Here is an 18506-nt window from a genome sequence, read left to right as displayed (position 1 = left end):
GGAGGCTCAGCCAGTTAAGTGCTCGCTGCTGACATCTGGCTTGATCAGCACATCACAAGTTCACAACCCAGCCTTTCATCCTTCCGAGGTCGGTAAATGGCGTGTTATAAATCTGGGTTTGTAGGACACTTGCAGACCTCACCAACTGAAGAACGAGGCGCTATAGAAAAGGTTATTGTTTTTATAAAGTCCTGAACTCACTGCCCAAGGAGGACAGTAGAGAGCCCTGAAGTGCTTCCAGTGCGAAACGTGGCGCTTTACATCGCGTTATGTATTCCCAATAAGGCCTTCTGGAACCGAAATTCAAGAGTCCTACAGAAATGGACCCCACTAGGTATCATACACGTATCCGCCATTGCCTAAAATACCAACATAAGGCCGCCAATCAAAATTCAGCAGTAAAAACACAAGGGAGAGGAGCAAAGGCTCCCCTCAACCGAGCCAGGAACCGAACCCACCCCGAGACAGAAAAGAGCACCCATCTTCAGAGAGGCCTTGGAAAAGAAGGGGGTGTACTGTAGATGAAACCTTGTACTGGTCCAGAAATCGACTGGATGGATTTGCACCTTGCTTGCTGCTTATGCAAAGGGGACGTCTCCCCGTACAAATGGTGGAAGCACCGATATAAATAAAATTTAAATTGATTAGTTCTACAAAAGCTGTGTTTACATGATACGAAGTGGGAAAATACGCTTTCCCCTTCTAAACGTGAAATACCAAGATGTGTTCACCCAGCCCTTCATTCAGCACTCAGTGCCCCGGAGTGAAAATGAGTCTGTTCTATTTGTTTTAAAGGGTTATTCGAAGACTAGGACGTCCATTTGAATGTATCTGTCACTCTTTTAAAATAAAATGCAATGTAATGGTTTACACGTATTTTTCGAGGTTGTTAAAACCATTTTGTCCCTTTTATAGAAATATGTATATAATATGGAGCAGAGAAAAATATATCTGCCCCCATTCCTTGCCTGGCAAAATCGTGCAAACTTAGTCGCCCTGTTTTATGCCCAAGTGAAAAAGGCGTCCTTTGATGCTTCGACTGACTGTACTGGCTGTTCGGGAGCCCTGTTTTCCAATCTGAGATTCCCCACCAGAGCACACTGTGTGATCCGTGGCACATCGCGTCACCTCCATATGTTCTCATTTCCGAACCAGGAGCCAAGGACAGTGTGAATAACGGCTTTTGCCTATGTATTAATATATTGTGGGTAGCAAAACCTATATGTCATAAGTGGTCTACAGAATTCAAATGCTGTGTAACATAAACCTTGATTGTTCAGGCGTCGATGCCATACTGTATGAACCAATCTGTTGGAACACAGAAAAGCCTCCTTTTGCCATGAAAGGAACCCGGCAATTTCTGAAGGTTATTTAAGTACCTTTTTCAAACACGAAACATGAAATCAGGGCCGGCTTTAGCCCTGGTGGCGCCTGGTGCGACAATCACTTTTGGCATCCCCAAATCCTATGACCACCTCCTGGGATTCTCTCACTACCACCTGCAAAAGTGCCCCTCATCTCTCCTATCAAGATATTGCCAAGCACAGCGCCCCCCTCCACAGATCAGCGCCCAGTGCGGCTGCACGAGTCACACTGCCCTAAAGCCGGCCCTTCATGAAATAAGGCCATGGCATTATGCAGAGATGCTCAAAATGCAATGTGTTACTTTATTTAACTTTGTCGCGGCAAGGGCATCATGACGTACTCTAAGAATCACCTCTAAAGCATGGCTTATTCCCACGCGCAAAAAAACGGTACGAAAATGCAGATTTTGTTGGCAACTCATGTTGACAAAACAAGCACTGGCATAGCCAATAGGTCTCGCTTTTGGGACCTTATAAGTATTTAGTTATGCAACTGTTGCATGGCTAAACACTTATAAGGTCCCAAAAGCGAGACCTATTGGCTATGCCAATGCTTGTTATATATAAGTATTTACATACATATATATCGTTCTCAGTTTTGTGGGTTAAAGTTTCGGAGTTATTTTGTGAAATACTGAAATTGTCACCGTTTTCATTTCATCAGACATTAATTCTTCTCCGGTTTTAATATTCTGACTTCATCGGAAGGTTCATAATTTTAAAAGCGCAGTTCTGTTTCGAAAGCATAAAAGTTCTCATCGTTTTCGGAGAGGCGTGTGATATTTCAAAATCTAGAGCGAAGGATGCGGCATGTGAGTTATTAAGAGCTTTCCTCGTGGGTTGATTTGTAACCTAATCAGACGGGAGCTTGCATCGTGATCTATGCTTGCTGAAGACATCTTTAATGACATCTGTCTCTCGCGCACCCGGAGGAAGAAACCACAGCCCATCTTCCAGTGGCACAGAGGGCTGCCTCCTGCCCCGCTCTCGTTCCTCAGAGTGCTGAGATGGATGGAGGGCTCCTGAGTCCCTGGGGGCACGTGTCACCATATGGTCCGTCTGGCTGCCCGGCGCACATCTGCTGCTGTCCCGGAGAGGAGGAAGTGAGGGGTGGAACAGGATCTGACATCTAGACAAGTGCACTTTGACTCTGCTAAGTGCATATACATCATAGGCCCTCGGGGGGGAGAATCCATGCAAAAAGCGCAGTGAAGTCAAAGGATTGGACCTGAGAGGCTTTCTGTCGCTGTATGACTTGAATCATTATTATTTTTATCTTTTTGTAGTTTTATATAGCGCGAACTCGACTCGAAGGTATTGGAGAGCTTTACATAAGCACCAGTTACCTTACACAGGGAGACATGCTTCTGTGCGCGGCAGCATTCTTGCCTGTATGCAGGGGGTCGGGTCCTGCCCGTGCTCATCACCCACAGGTCTAACAAGTGCTCACCAGGCAGCCACGGCAGAACAACGAAAGAACGCACGCAAAGTGAAAGTAATCATTTTGCGGCCGCTTTGATGTTCTCAGTGGACGCGCGGCTCACTGAGAACATCAAAGCGGCCGCGAAATGATCGCGCAGGCTGTCAAATGGTGCGCGCGCCCGGCGCACATGCACTGTAGTTGGTGGCCTGAAAGCACTGGTTTGCACTTCCAGATCCCCCTTTTACAAAAGCTCTCGCGAGAGCAGCGCTAAAGCGCTGGCTCAGGCGAGAACTAAAAATTACATTTTTTTACCTTAGTATGATCACTTATCCTTTTAGTCCTTTCATCTATGTCACACTTAGTTCTCCCTTTTTATTTTCTACTTATGATTATCTTCCAACCTTGCATGACTCACGCTACTTTGCGCTCCTATTTCCATTTACTTTATTTATACGTTTCTTCAATATATAATCACCATACATTAGAACCATATAAGATGCCAATTGACATATATAGTATGGCATCTATCAGATGTTGAATCTGGTTTTGTAGTCTTTAAGCGATTTGGCCATCGTACTATTTTTCAACTCGTGGCTGTGTGGCATGTGTTTCTCACACCTTGTCGTACTGTGCTGGCCTTTGTTGTGTGGTTTTGCGCATTACGTTTATTTGGATGGTATGGAGATTGGGACCCGCGCGACGACTTGGGAGCCTCTCGCTCTAGCTTGGGATCTTGTCATGTTCTTTTCATTTACGAGCCCCGCTTACTATTTCAATATGGCGCATACTGGTAGTTTCACCCTTTTCCTTCGCAGTCCTTCTTCTATTTTCCCATGTGGCTATATATTCCCATTCCAAGATAGCGCGTATTGTAGACGCCAACGCTGTCACGAGAGGTCTGGATTGAGGACCCGGCTATGTCGCCTATAGGTAAGCGTGGTACTGCTGTTTTACCACCTGCGATTTTGAATACTAAGGGATATACTTTAGTAATACAGTATTCCGAGTCAACGTATTGTATTCTTAGCATTTCCCGGCTTTTTGTCATTTGCGGTTTACTATGAGAGTGTACGATAATGCAAGACTTGCGGTAGCTGGTCTGTACATTAGTTACGTGAGACTTAGTCTGTTTGTTCTGTAGATAGATTTTTATTTTATATTTTTATTTTTGACTTGACTGAACTAGACTTCGGTCTGTGGCTTCTGAGATATAGATCTTGTCAGACCACTTTCAATAGCACACATAACACTAGCACAGGTTGGAATTTTCGCCCTTATGTAGTACTTATTTACCTTCCTACATTCTAGGCTTTTCTCCTTTTCCTTTGTGTATTACAGACACTTTGGAGATAGGTGATATGTATATTCAGCTCTATTGCCAATTACTCACTTGGTCTCCGTGTTGTTTTTCTCTCTACGTTGTTGCCTACTTACTTTGTCGATTACCTTTTTAGTTTATGATTAAATATTTTGTGTTTTAGGAAGCGTGGTTAATTTTTAACCTGAATATTCAAAAAGACACTAATAGAGATAATCTCAGATTGGACCGTTTGGAATGACAGTGTACCAGTATATTAGGTATGTCGTTTTGTTTACAACACAAATTACTCGCCGCATGAAGGCTTTTATTATAAAATCTCTAGTATTTAGGAAATGTTGGTCACCCCCTTTCAAATTTAGCTTACTTCCAATTACTCTGGCCAGGTTCTCATCCATACTTACAGATTAATGGACATGTAATATGTAAAGGCTACCTTATCCTCCTCTTTATAACTTTAGAGACAAAGAACCTGGAGACAAGATTTAGTCATATTGACCACGTACTATTTTAAACGATTAACTGAAGTAATGGACAATAATTATTCTCCTAATATTGTAATTGTTTCTTAGGACCATAGATGTTGCGCTCAAGCTTCCTTTGAACTACACTCTTATTTTTATAAGAATTGATTGTTTATTGGTAAGTGTATCTTACCAATATAGGGTTTTTCTTCAATCGCACGGTTTTTTACTTTTACTACGGTTGAGTCGTTTCATTCACTTTACATTAGTCTTATCACTTTTGACTTCTGCTTGCCGTTTAGAGTGCACACGTTCTAATTATGAGCATGTAACATATCATTGTTTCTCACTATTCAGGTTTTTTTTCTGCCTTTTTCCTTTCTCACTCATTTAACAATGGGATACACAATATATACATATTCCCTCAATTTCTTTTCCCTCATTTCTTCTCCGCAGTGTGGGATCTTTTTTCCTTATTTTAGGTTTATTTCTCTTATACTCCGGTGACATCCTTATCTTTTTCTGATTATTTGTTTGTCTTTCACTCTTTTCAAGCTTATGGAGTATTAATGAAGAGGTTGTTACACCACCTTGCAGATGCATGGGATTAACAATGTATTAATCCATAACATGGAATCTCTGTACTTTACTTAGAAATATGTTTCCAACTTAGTTATTTCTTTTGTCTCTAGCCCTGATGAAGTCCATGACTCATAACTGTCAGGACGAAACACGTGTTGGCTTGGCTTGATGGCATACAGTGGGCTTGGCTTGATGGCATACAGTGAAGATTGTACTTCGGAATAAAAGACAAGATATGAACAGCTTGAATTAAAAGAGGACTACATTATTGAATTGAAATCTGGACTTTGATTTATGCTTTACTACTGAACCATTTTGCTCGGTTTTCATTTTTTGTTACTGTATGAGGTGGACTTTGTTCACCAATTACGACGTGAAGTGGTCGTCGTATAGTCAACCTCGTAGCAATGGTTTAATTTTGATATCTGCCCTTACATTGTCACTTCCCTGCGCAATTTGTCCCTACCACTGTGTTCTTGTTGTTTACATTTGAGCACTGCTTACGTTGGTCTGCCATCTAGTGGACAAATAAATTAGTATTCATACCTCTGAATTCTTAGTTAAACAAGCATTTGCCACGCAAACGGGAAGCTTGTTATAAGAGAAGCTGACGAGGAGGGAGTGAGAGAAGGGAGGGGGTAGGGGAGGGTATTCGAGCGCTGTAAGGCTTAATGAGCCATTACAGAAAGCCAGATGGCCTGTGCACGTCCACGCGCTCGTGAACGCAAGTTGGAGGCGGGCAAAAGCCTTTGGGTAGTACTTTGAATACCCAGTTACTAAATGTCTCGCCGAGACAGCGCATGTATGCGCTGGCTCAGGCGAGACCTAAAAAGAACAATAAAACAGGGGCAATAGCCGTAGGCAGAGGAGCTGGATTTGATGAGTTAACTACGAGCTATGCTATCATGGCGAGACCGGGCATCAAAAACAACACTTGTAAAAGTGTTGAAACCAGTGCTTTAAATGGGCCGGTACTCACTGGTACTGAGTACCGGCACTTCTCATTTTTACCGCTCTGAGTACCGGCACTTCTCTGCTGCCAAGGAGAGTACCTAAATTAGTTGACGACGATAAAAATTTCTTGATCAAAGACTTTACAAGGTCAGAATTAGATGAAGTAATCGCTTCCTTACCTAATGGTAAGGCAAATGGGGATGATGGACTCCCTGCCGAATTTTTTAAAAAATTTGAGGGGACTTTGCGCAAAGAACTCCTCCTTTTGGCTAATTATTTAATACAAGGAGGGTCCCCCCCAGAAAGCTTTCATTCAGCAGTTGTGGTTAGCATTTTAAAAAAAGGAAAGGACAAGGAAAATTCAAACTCGTATAGGCCCATAAGCCTTTTAAATATAGATTATAAGATTTTTACGAAACTTCTAACGAACCGGCTGAATAAAATAATAGGGCCTCTTATAGGCCCGGATCAGTGTGGTTTTATAACAGGAAGACACCTCCATTCAAATACAAGATTCCTACTTGAGGCACTGGATTATTTAAATATTAACAAGGTGAAAGCACAAATTTGGTTCCTTGATGCTGAAAAAGCTTTTGATCTGGTGTCCTGGGACTGTCTTTTTGCTATTTTGCACAGTTTTGATTTTCCGCAGGCTTTTATCTCTCTCTTAAAACAACTCTATATTAACTCTAGGGCACACATCATTATTAACAACTGCAATGTCGGGACATGCCAGGTTAGCAGAGGTACACGGCAAGGGTGTCCCCTGTCGCCAATTTTATTTGCTCTTTTTATTGAACCTCTAGCCATTGCAATCACGGGCATAATGTCCGATACAGCACCAGTAGTCGGAATGACAAATATTAAACTCTATGCAGATGACATTGCCCTTTTTTTAGATTCAAAGCCTGCAAGTCAAGTGAAAATTTTTAAAATCTTTTCTGATTTTCAAAAACTGGGAGGTTACAAAATAAATGTTAATAAGACTGAAATAATTTTACTTAATTGCACTGTTGACACTTTATTGCCGGAATTTAGGCAGAATTATAACTTATGCCCAAAGAGATATCTGGGAATATATATCTCGGATAACTTGGAAGATCTATATTCATTAAACTATATACCTCTGTTAAAAAAGGCCGGGTCCTACCTTGATCGTTGGAACTTACTGCCACTTTCCATAATGGGCCGGGTTGCTTTAATTCGTATGTCAATTTGACCTCTTTTTAATTTTCTTTTCAGCGCTGCCCCTTGTCCTATCCAGGTTTCTTTTTTTAGAAAAGTGGATGCTTTGTTTTCCTCTTTTCTTTGGACTAAAAAAATCCCAAGATTAGCACTTAGCACTTTATATCTTCCAACAATGCAAGGAGGACTGTCCCTCCCAAATATTAGAGATTATTATTTTGCTACTTTTGCACACCACAGTTTTAGATTTTTTTTCCAAAATGACTACATGGCAGATAATTTTTTTATGAAAAGGATGCTGCTGGAATCTAAAATAACAGACCCTGTCAGAATCACGAAATATCCAAAGAAGGTCCGTTATAAGTTTCTCCAATGGCTATTTAAAATCAAAACCCAGCTCCTGTCATTCTATGGTATTTCCAATTTAAGCAGCTCAACAATGTTAACTAATTTTAGTTTTGGCGGAGGGGGCTGCTTGGATATTAACACAGCGAGACTCTGGGGTGAGAATGGCTTCGAGACAATAGAGGACTTTCTTGTGGGAAATAGATGGAAAAAATGGGAAGAAGTTCTTAGGCAAATCCATCAACCGAGTACAATCCTAAAATGGTCTTTTTGTATGTTACACGCGGAACTTAGATATTGCGATATAGCTAATTTATTTCACAAAAGAGATGTATCAACAGCATTAAACGACCCCTCATTAAAGAAAATCAGCATGTGGATCAAAGTATTAAAAGAGGATAATGCAATCGAGGTATTTACTAAAGTCAGTGACAGGTGGAAAAAGAGGGAAGACGTTGAAATTAGCAAACCGACATGGGATAAAATGAATAAATTTAATAAAAAAATCTTCCGCAGTGCGAACTTCCAACGTATGCAATTTTATAGTAAATGGCTTATTTATAGAACTCCCTCATTTCTCCACAAAATCTATCCCCTGGTCGAAGATAAGTGCTTTCGATGCGTAGAGAAGGGCACCTGGAGCCATATCATTTGGGAATGCCCAAAAATAACGGAATTCTGGGAAGAAATAGGAAAATACCTCTCTATTTCGATCAAAGCCAATATCCAGATTGATATATCAATAGCAGTACTAGGCTGCTCTCCGAGCCCCACTCCACACGATGAGGCTCTGTTTATAGCATCATTAATAGCCAGATCCCTAATCCTACAACTGTGGAAATCAGAGAAAGCTCCAACCTTTCAAGCATGGAAAGCTAAACTACTTCGGATCCAGGGTAGGGAAAGAAAATATGCATTAAGAGCAGGAGCACTCAGGAGTTATCATAAGCACTGGAGCACGTTTGAAAGCTAAATCAATCAATCAATCAATCAAGGCATTTATATAGCGCACTACTCACCCAGAGGGTCTCAAGGCGCTAGGGGAGGGGGGTCTGCTACTGCTCGAACAGCCAGGTCTTGAGTTGTTTCCTGAAGGCGAGGTGGTCCTGGGTCAGGCAGAGGTGGGTCGGGAGGGAGTTCCATGTCTTGGTGGCGAGGTAGGAGAAGGACCGTCCCCCTGTGGTGGCTCTTCGGATGCGGGGGACGGTGGCGAGGGCGTGGCCGGTCGATCGAAGCTGGCGTTTGGGAGCGTAGAAGTTGAGGCGGCTGTTGAGGTATCCTGGGCCTTGGTTGTGTAGGGCTTTGTGTGCGTGGGTGAGGAGACGAAAGGTGATTCTCTTGTTGACCGGGAGCCAGTGCAGGTCTCTCAGGTGTCCGGAGATGTGGCTGTGACGGGGGATGTCCAGGATGAGTCGTGCTGAGGCGTTCTGGATCCGCTGGAGTCTCTTCTGGAGTTTGGCGGTGGTTCCGGCGTAAAGGGAGTTGCCGTAGTCCAGACGGCTGGTGACGAGGGCCTGGGTGACCGTCTTCCTGGTCTCGGTGGGGATCCACCGGAAGATCTTACGTAGCATGCGCAGGATGTTGAAGCACGACGAGGAGACGGCGTTGACTTGTCTGGTCATGGAGAGGGAGGAGTCCAGGATGAAGCCCAGGTTGCGTGCGTGGTCTGTTGGTTGGGGTGCGCTGCCTAGGGCGGGGGGCCACCAGGAGTCATCCCAGGCGGAGGGTGAGGATCCCAGGATGAGGACTTCCGTCTTGTCCGAGTTCAGTTTCAGGCGACTGTTCTTCATCCATTCGGCTACCTCTTTCATCCCTTCGTGAAGGTTGGCTCTGGCGGTGGCGGGGTCGTTGGTGAGGGAGAGGATCAGCTGGGTATCGTCAGCGTAGGAGATGATGTTGAGGTTGTGCTGGCGTGCGATGTCTGCGAGGGGGCTCATGTAGACGTTGAAGAGGGTTGGACTGAGCGAGGACCCTTGAGGAACGCCGCAGATGACTTCGGTGGCTTCAGATCTGAACGGGGGAGGCGGACTCTCTGTGTCCTTCCGGCGAGGAAGGAGATGATCCATTCCAGTGCCTTCTCCTGGATTCCGACGTTGCTGAGTCGCTGCACTAGTGTACGGTGGCAGACAGTGTCGAAGGCCGCGGAGAGGTTTAGGAGGATGAGGGCCGCTGTTTCTCCGTTGTCAAGCAGTGCTCGGATGTCATCGGTGGCTGTGATCAGGGCGGTCTCGGTTCTGTGGTTGGCTCGGAAGCCAGACTGCGAGAGGTCGAGGGAACCGTTTGTCTCGAGGAAGGCGGCCAGCTGCTTGTTGACGGTCTTCTCGATGACTTTTACAGGGAACGGGAGCAGCGAGATGGGGCGGTAGTTCTTGAGGTCGGTGGGGTCGGCTGATGGCTTCTTTAGTAGAGCGCTGAGTTCGGCGTGCTTCCAGCTCTCCGGAAAGGTCGCGGTGTCGAAGGAGGTGTTGATGATGTCCCGCAGGTGGGGTGCGATGACAGCGTCGGCCTTGTTGAAGACGTGGTGAGGGCAGGGGTCGGTCGGAGATCCGGAGTGGATGGAGTTCATCGTGCGGACGGTATCTTCGGCGCTGATCGGGGTCCAGGCGCAGAGGGTGGTGGTGGGGGGCGGTGGTTCGGTCGTGGCGTGCGTCGGTTGAGTGCTGAAGCTGTTGTGTATGTGTAAATGGATCAACATCCTCTGCTATGAGAATGACACTTTGCATTTCATATGTTTAGATAGGTGTTAAAAGATCCAATCCTACAGCAGAATTCCCTTTTCTTTCCTATTCTCACTATGCACTTTATTAACTAATATGCTTGCTGATGTTTAATATACTGCTTATGCTGTATTTATTTTGCTGTTATGCTATAATGAAGTGATTATAATTATACATATTTATATTTTCCAAATTCCTAATTCTTGATGTTAATCTGCATGCCTGATGACCCTTGTAATCTCTTTCTGTGTCTATGAACTCTCAATAAAAAATATCAATTAAAAAAAAAAGGAGAGTACCGGTACTCATCAAAGGTAGGGTCATTGTTGCTAGTGCTCACGAGCACGAACGAGGCTGTCTGACAGCCAAAGCGCCTCTAGCCCAAGCTGAGCCACCTTTAAACAATTCAGCAGGGCTCATCTGCATAATGTCCGGTGTTCACCATCACGCTGTGTTTGACAGAGCAGGGTCTATTCAGGCCCTGTGCTGTCAATCACATTCACACCATAGTGTGCATTTGTGCACACACTCGAATCCAGGCATCCCGCTGACAGTAGCAATTAAGAAAGCCATGGGAGATAAGGAGTGTGAAATGGCCTTTATCCCACCTGAGTCTTTTGTGTGAGTGTCTGTCTTTTGTGTGTCTGGGTGTTTGCCTGCTTGTGCGCGCATGTTTGTGTAAGTGTGAGAGAAAAGCAAGTGAAAGAGGGAGGGAATCCAGACACTAGGGAGGTATTTTAAAGGGCATTCTTGGAATGCTTTGTCTGAGCATTGCTGCTTGTTTCTGTGAGTGAGCACTCAAGAATATATAAGTATTCGGCCACATAGTAGAAGTGTCTTATGTCTTGTCTTGTCCTTAGCCCCGCCCCTAGCCCCGCCCACTTGCTACACTCATAGCTCATTTTAAGAGTAGCTGCACTTCTTTTTTCCCATTTAAAGCACTGGTTGAAACCAGACCTGCTCCCTTCTCCCCCCCCCCATCCATTCCTCCTCACTCTTCTTCTCTCTTCTCCCTCTTTATGCCTACCCTGAAGCTCCCTCTGTGCCTACTGTAACTAGGGGTCATTTATCTGCTAAGCAGTGACTCCCCCTGTAACCCTAGGTCCCATGGCTCATGGGCAGTGGCTGTTTTCATTGTGAAATTGCTGAATCCAAAACGTCTTCACCCAGGGAACGACCTTTAGGATCTCGCCAGCTGCATACACGGTTACAGGGTGAGCTCCTTCTGGCCAGCTACAGGACCCAGGGGCACAGGGACTCTTGCAACTGACCAGCTACAGGGACCATATTGAAAGGAGAGTCCTGTCACCGGAAAAAGACTCAGGAATGACAGGGAGTCTCCTCTTTCTAGGATACCAAGATTAAAGGTAGTGCCACTACTCTCTAGCCGCAGGAGGCGTGGCTCCAGGGAGAGCCACTGCTCAGCAGCCAAAGGACCTGAAGTTACAGGGATTCACTTCTCACTGGCTACAAGACACAGGCAGAAGAGTCAAGCGCTTCGACGCCTCCTCAGGGCTAGTAAGCGCTATATAAACACAATTACAATATTCGCAATTAACAGGACCTGCATCTGCAGGGAGTGTACTCACCGGAGCTGGGAGTGCAGCTTCGTAGCCTTTGAGTTGAAGTCTTCCCAGATGGGATAGGAACTCTGAAAGAGAGAGAGGGACAGAGTGAGTGTGAGTGAGATCATGGACATAGCTCATTCCACACCGTGAACCGCCTCTAGGCGCTGATCCCAGCCCGCCAAGTGTTTATCACAGGAGAACTATGCTGACAAACAGAGGCCTTTGAGCTGCCTTGGATCTCTCTGTGTCTTGTTTCGAAGAACTGGGCGATGCATTACCTCCTCGTCAGCCCTCCCCGTCCCAGTCCTAACTACATGAGCATAGCTCCTCCCACCAGAAACTCCCAAGCAACTAAAATCCCATCCCTTACCTCCAGGCCACACCCACACCCTAAGGCATATAACCATGTGACCCGCCCAACCACATCCTGTACCGCCAAGCACAAGAAGCCGAACAGGGAGGGAGGGATGGGAACCAGGACTGGGACGGGGAGGGCTACGACTCAGAGTAATGAATATTACAGGTGAGTAACCGGTCATTCCAGATTACTGCCCCTGGGAACAAAAAAGCCTCCCTGGGTAGCAGGTCTCTATGCACTTGGAGCAGATATGACTCTGGGAGCTTATCCGAGCTGAGGCTGTGGAATACAGTGATTCACATTACTATGAATTAATGGTGCTGGAGACACTCGTCATCCGCAGGGAAAACCCTCACTCGTTCCACACCACACTCACTCACAGGGTCAGGCATGTCCACAGATAGCCCCCAAGGCAAACCCACAACTGCAGACTATGTAAGCGGCCGGCACGCAAGTGACTGGCGAGTGTCTGCTGTGTAAAAAGCGTGCAACATAGCACAACATGTATACGGAGGTCACGCATGGCAGTTTACATGTAACTGAGGCTGAGACATGGATCTCGTGGGGTAAGGGTGAGCTCCACGATGGAATCCCCCTCCAAGACTCCTGGGTGAGGGGGGCTTTTGATGTGTGGTCCATCCCATGCCTGATTAAGGCATATGCGTGGTTAAGGCATGTGTGGTAGGGCTTGCGGATTCAGAACACTCGTGGTTAGACCGCGGTGTTCCGACTGTTCCCCATCTCATACTCTTCAATGTTTTTAGTCGCGTATGTGGGCCACAAATGGCGAATAGACAATACCAGAAGTTGACAAATGCACCGACAAGAAATGTGTGGTGCAGCAAATGTAACTCAACGTTTACAGATAATTCATAAGATGCCTGTTCAGGTTAAAACTTCTAACTCCCTGCTTCAGAAACATTCACTCACTGTAGTGGAGAGTCATTCAGTGTTCGGCTGCAGCAGACTTCGCTTACTGCTCAGTCTATAGGCATGACAGTCACTCCCTGCATGATGTACCAAAATCCATACACTGAGTACAGTAGATAATCACTCTATGTGATGCAGAGACATTCACTCTTTGTGTGATGTTGACACCTTTCCCTCTCTAGCGTGCAGAGATATTCACTCCCTGTGTGATGCAATTGTGTGATGCAATTAACTTTACTCTGTGATGGAAATATTCACTCCTGTGTAGTGCAGAAGCATTCACTCCGTGTGGTAAAGGGACGTTCACTTCTCTGAGAGGCAAAAACATTGCCACCCTGCGTCATGCAGAGGCATTAACTACCTGTGTGAAGCAGACATTCACTACCAGCCTCGTGCAGAGGCATGAACTACCTGTGGGATGCAGTGAACACTCTCATGTGATGCATTCACCCACTGTGTGATGCAGACATTCACTACCGGTTTCGTGCAGTGGCATAAACTACCTGTGTGATGCAGTGAACACTCTCATGTGATACATTAATCCCCACTGTGTGATGCAGACATTCACTACCGGTCTCGTGCAGAGGCATAAACTACCTGTGTGATGCAGTGAACACTCTCATGTGATGCATTCACCCACTGTGTGAGGCAGACATTCACTACCACTCTCGTGAAGAGGCATAAACTACCTGTGTGATGCAGTGAACACTCTCATGTTATGCATTCACCCACTGTGTGATGCAGACATTCACTACCGGTCTCGTGCAGAGGCATAAACTACCTGTGTGATGCAGTGTACACTCATGTGATGCATTCACCCACTGTGTGATGCAGACATTCACTACCGGTCTCGTGCAGAGGCATAAACTACCTGTGTGATGCAGTGAACACTCTCATGTGATGCATTCACCCACTGTGTGATGCAGACATTCACTACCACTCTCGTGCAGAGGCATAAACTACCCGTGTAATGCAGTGAACACTCTCATGTGATGCATTCACTCACTGTGTGATGCAGACATTCACTACCGGTCTCGTGCAGAGGCATAAACTACCCGTGTGATGCAGTGAACACTCTCATGTGATGCATTCACCCACTGTGTTATGCAGACATTCACTACTGGTCTCGCGCAGAGGCATAAACTACCTGTGTGATGCAGTGAACACTCTCCTGTGATGCATTCACCCACTGTGTGAGGCAGACATTCACTACCGGTCTAGTGCAGACGCATAAACTACCTGTGTGATGAAGTGAACACTCTCATGTGATGCATTCACCCACTGTGTGAGGCAGACATTCACTACCACTCTCGTGAAGAGGCATAAACTACCTGTGTGATGCAGTGAACACTCTCATGTGATGCATTCACCCACTGTGTGATGCAGACATTCACTACCGGTCTCGTGAAGAGGCATAAACTACCTGTATGATGCAGTGAACACTCTCATGTGATGCATTCACCCACTGTGTGAGGCAGACATTCACTACCACTCTCGTGAAGAGGCATAAACTACCTGTGTGATGCAGTGAACACTCTCATGTGATGCATTCACTCACTGTGTGATGCAGACATTCACTACCGGTCTCGTGAAGAGGCATAAACTACCTGTGTGATGCAGTGAACACTCTCATGTGATGCATTCACTCACTGTGTGAAGCAGACATTCACTACCGGTCTCGTGCAGAGGCATAAACTACCTGTGTGATGCAGTGAACACTCTCATGTGATGCATTCACTCACTGTGTGAGGCAGACATTCACTACCACTCTCGTGAAGAGGCATAAACTACCTGTGTGATGCAGTGAACACTCTCATGTGATGCATTCACCCACTGTGTGATGCAGACATTCACTACCGGTCTCGTGCAGAGGCATAAACTACCTGTGTGATGCAGTGAACACTCTCATGTGATGCATTCACTCACTGTGTGATGCAGACATTCACTACCGGTCTCGTGCAGAGGCATAAACTACCTGTGTGATGCAGTGAACACTCTCATGTGATGCATTCACCCACTGTGTGATGCAGACATTCACTACCGGTCTCGTGCAGAGGCATACACTACCTGTGTGATGCAGTGAACACTCTCATGTGATGCATTCACTCACTGTGTGATGCAGACATTCACTACCACTCTCGTGCAGAGGCATAAACTACCTGTGTGATGTAGTGAACACTCTCATGTGATGCATTCACTCACTGTGTGATGTAGAGACATTCACTCCCTGTGTCGTGCAGAGGTATCCACTTCTTATTTTATGAAAAGACATTCCCTTCTCTATGATGCAAAGGCATTTACTCTCTGTGTGATGGCGTGACGTTCACTCCTCTGTGATGCAGACATTCCCTCCTGTGTAGTGCAGAGACATTCACCCATTGTGTGATACAGAGACATTTACTACCTGTGTCGTACTGAGGTATTCACTTCTCATTTGATGAAGAGACATTCCCTTTTTTGTGACATTTACTCTCTGTGTGTTGCAGTAGCATTCACACCTGTGTAGTGCAGCTATTCACTCCCTGTGTGATGCAGTGACGTTCACCCCTCTGTGAAGTAGACATTAACTCGTGTATAGTGCAGAGACATTTGCTCCCTGTGATACAGAGACCTTCACTCAATGTGCCATGTTAGAGGCATTCACTTCCTGAGTGATACAGAGACATTCACTTATTTGTGATGCAGAGACATTCCCTTTCCGTGTGATGCAATGACCTTCAGTGCACTATGATTAGGGCTCCCGGTTTTATGGTATTTGTTTTTTACATTTCCGTCTGTATTTATCCATATTCATTTTTTGCTAATTTTATCTGTAGTTATCCATATTTATTTTGGGTTTTGTGAAAAAATTGAGCTGAAATTAGTATATTTCCACATTTATTTAACCTATAAATATGCACTCATGCTTTAATGTCTGCCAGGTTTCAATGCCGTGAACACTCGCTGAAGATCAATCAGTGCACTAATAAGAAAATATGCAAATTTCAGTATCAACCTAGTGCATATCCACTACTGTTTAAGCCTCTTTACTAAAATTATTTTCTTTTTTTTGCCCCCTTACCTATCAGTCCGCACAGATATGGGCCTGGCAGTCATGGCATAGAGTATTTAGAATTACCCAAAAAGCAACCCAATTTCTGTTTTTATCCACATTTAAAAATAAATACAGAGAAGACTATAAATGTTTTCTGTCTGTATTTATCTGTAAAAATCAGTAATAACGGAAAACAGGGAGCCTTAACTATGATGCAGACGCTCTCATCTGTGTAGTGCAGACATTCACTCCCTGTGTGATGCAGGGATATTCACTCCCTGTGTCGTGCTGAAGTATTCACTCCCTGTGTACTGCCCAGGCGTCCATCTCCTGTGAGAGGCACGGATGCTCACTCTATGATGCAGACATTCACTCCTCGTTTTACACAAATACATTTTACTCTCCACATTCCAACTGTGATTGTGGACTGAATGACAAAGAGCTGGTCAGAGCTCAGTACTTATACAGCCGATATCACAAGTGCTGGGCTCTGAGGGCATGCTGAGGCCAGGCCATATAGATCGGTCCCATTAATGAGTGGGGTAAGGGCGCGGATATTCCTTTTGTCAAGATTGTGAAAGTGTACATCCTTCCAGTGCTTTTTAGGTCGAGCCTGGGCAGTGCATGCGCTGCTCTGTGAGCCATGCTGTATTGGAGAATGTACTTGAAGCCCCGCCCACTCTTCACCCATATTTATCATTGGCTTGTGTCATTGTCCTTCGTAAATGCTGGCTTCTGATTCGCTATTAGGTTTGTTAGTCCCTCCTCGTTGCCTCCTTGTCTTTATTTGCCAACTCCCATGAGAACTGGCCCTTTTACTTCGGTTGTTACATGGCACGTCTTCTTTAGTGTGTAAGCACTATTTTCTTTAATGAGTTTCTCTTACTGCAGGAGGCAGGAGGGTCTCTCGTGCGCAGCTGTGACCACCGGCATGTTTATTAAACTCATAGCAAATGGGGAACTCTTCAGGGGCCATGGGAGACAGAAGGGGGCAATTCAGGGAAGCCTTGAAGCATTTGGAGTGCAATAAGTCTCGCGTTTGCGAGAGATGAAGCTGTTGCCATTGTAAATGACAATGCCTTTTATTTATGTTTTAAAATCCAAATCATAATAAATGGCATTGTCATTTCCAATGTCAATAGCGCAAACTTGCATAAATGTGAGACCTATTGCATTGCAGATGCTTGTTAGATGTGGCCCTTCTATATAAGGACTGGTCCTGGCGAGGGTCAAAGCATGTATTTAGATCTCCAGGTACACTGGGGCTATCCCTCTTCAGCTGGTTCTGTGCACTGTTAGGAAGCAATACCTTTGTCTTGGTACAGACTACAGGCACGTCTGATATTCAGAGCTTAAAATGGGGCACAGAGAGAGGCCAAGTCCTATCCAAACGCGCGCTCGGATGCTGAGATGCATCTCTCACCTGGGACCCCTAACTCCCAACCTTCTGGGGAACCCAATACACCTTGGCGTGCACAATGTAATCTTTCATCCCTGCTGAAAACCACACCAAAACATTTATTGGCATGCGTGCTACTTTGTGTGAGTGATCTATGGACGCTCAAATCTACCACCTCTGGGGAGGCAAACGCCTGTTAAGAAATTTCCTACCACCCTGAAACAGTAACATCTCCCATGTTACAATCCTTTGTTGGAGAAGGCAGGGAGCCTTCGCTTTGGAAGGCCACCACTTGGTTTCAATATACTTTACAACTGCGTATGGCGAGCAGTGGCCCCAGGAATGTCTCGTCCGAAAAGCTCCCACCAAACAAAGCTAATACCCTCAGACACTGAAGACCATTCGATTTGTGCCTTCACGAGGAAACGGCTCTTAAAAATCAGAACCTCTGAATCCAAACCCGTGGCAGAGCCGGCTGTCTTCAAGAGCATTGCTGCAGGAGAGGACAGGCCATTCATTATTTTCCCTACTAGCCAGACTCACTGTCATTCAGAACTGCCCCAACATTGCTGTTGCTGTCTGTACAACTATCAGATTTTTTCAGTTCTGGTGTTAGCCAAGACCATTCGATTTTACTAAAATTATGTATATAGTATAGTTACTTAAGTGTATAAGCTCAGATTCGCTTTTCTTTAAGGTGCAGGGATAATTGTCCACAATCACTGGAAGTTGAGCCAACGCTGGAATGCGAACCAGGTTCCCCAGATGCAAAGTCAGCAACTCTGACTATTAGGCCCCGTCTCCTCCCTTACTAAATCATTCACACTTTTCTTCCACCCACTACAGCATACTGCATGGTGCAAAG

General features: G+C 45.3%; 2 protein-coding genes across 13 annotated transcripts in view; one reads left to right on the top strand and one right to left on the bottom strand.

The window, feature by feature from the left end:
- The window catches only part of MTSS2 (MTSS I-BAR domain containing 2), a 331653-nt gene that overhangs the window by 165571 nt on the left and 147576 nt on the right, over window positions 1–18506 (bottom strand). For all 12 annotated transcript variants that reach the window (XM_085639831.1, XM_085639827.1, XM_085639829.1 and 9 more), the window contains exon 2: window positions 11942–12003. In XM_085639831.1, the coding sequence (XP_085495957.1) occupies window positions 11942–12003 (62 nt within the window). The remainder of the gene's footprint in view (window positions 1–11941; window positions 12004–18506) is intronic.
- The window catches only part of IL34 (interleukin 34), an 851078-nt gene that overhangs the window by 826665 nt on the left and 5907 nt on the right, over window positions 1–18506 (top strand). The window lies entirely within an intron of this gene.

The sequence above is a fragment of the Triturus cristatus genome, chromosome 12 (assembly GCF_964204655.1).
Source record: "Triturus cristatus chromosome 12, aTriCri1.1, whole genome shotgun sequence".
In the NCBI taxonomy this organism is placed as follows: Eukaryota; Metazoa; Chordata; class Amphibia; order Caudata; family Salamandridae; genus Triturus; species Triturus cristatus.
This window is presented reverse-complemented; position numbering and strand designations above follow the sequence as displayed.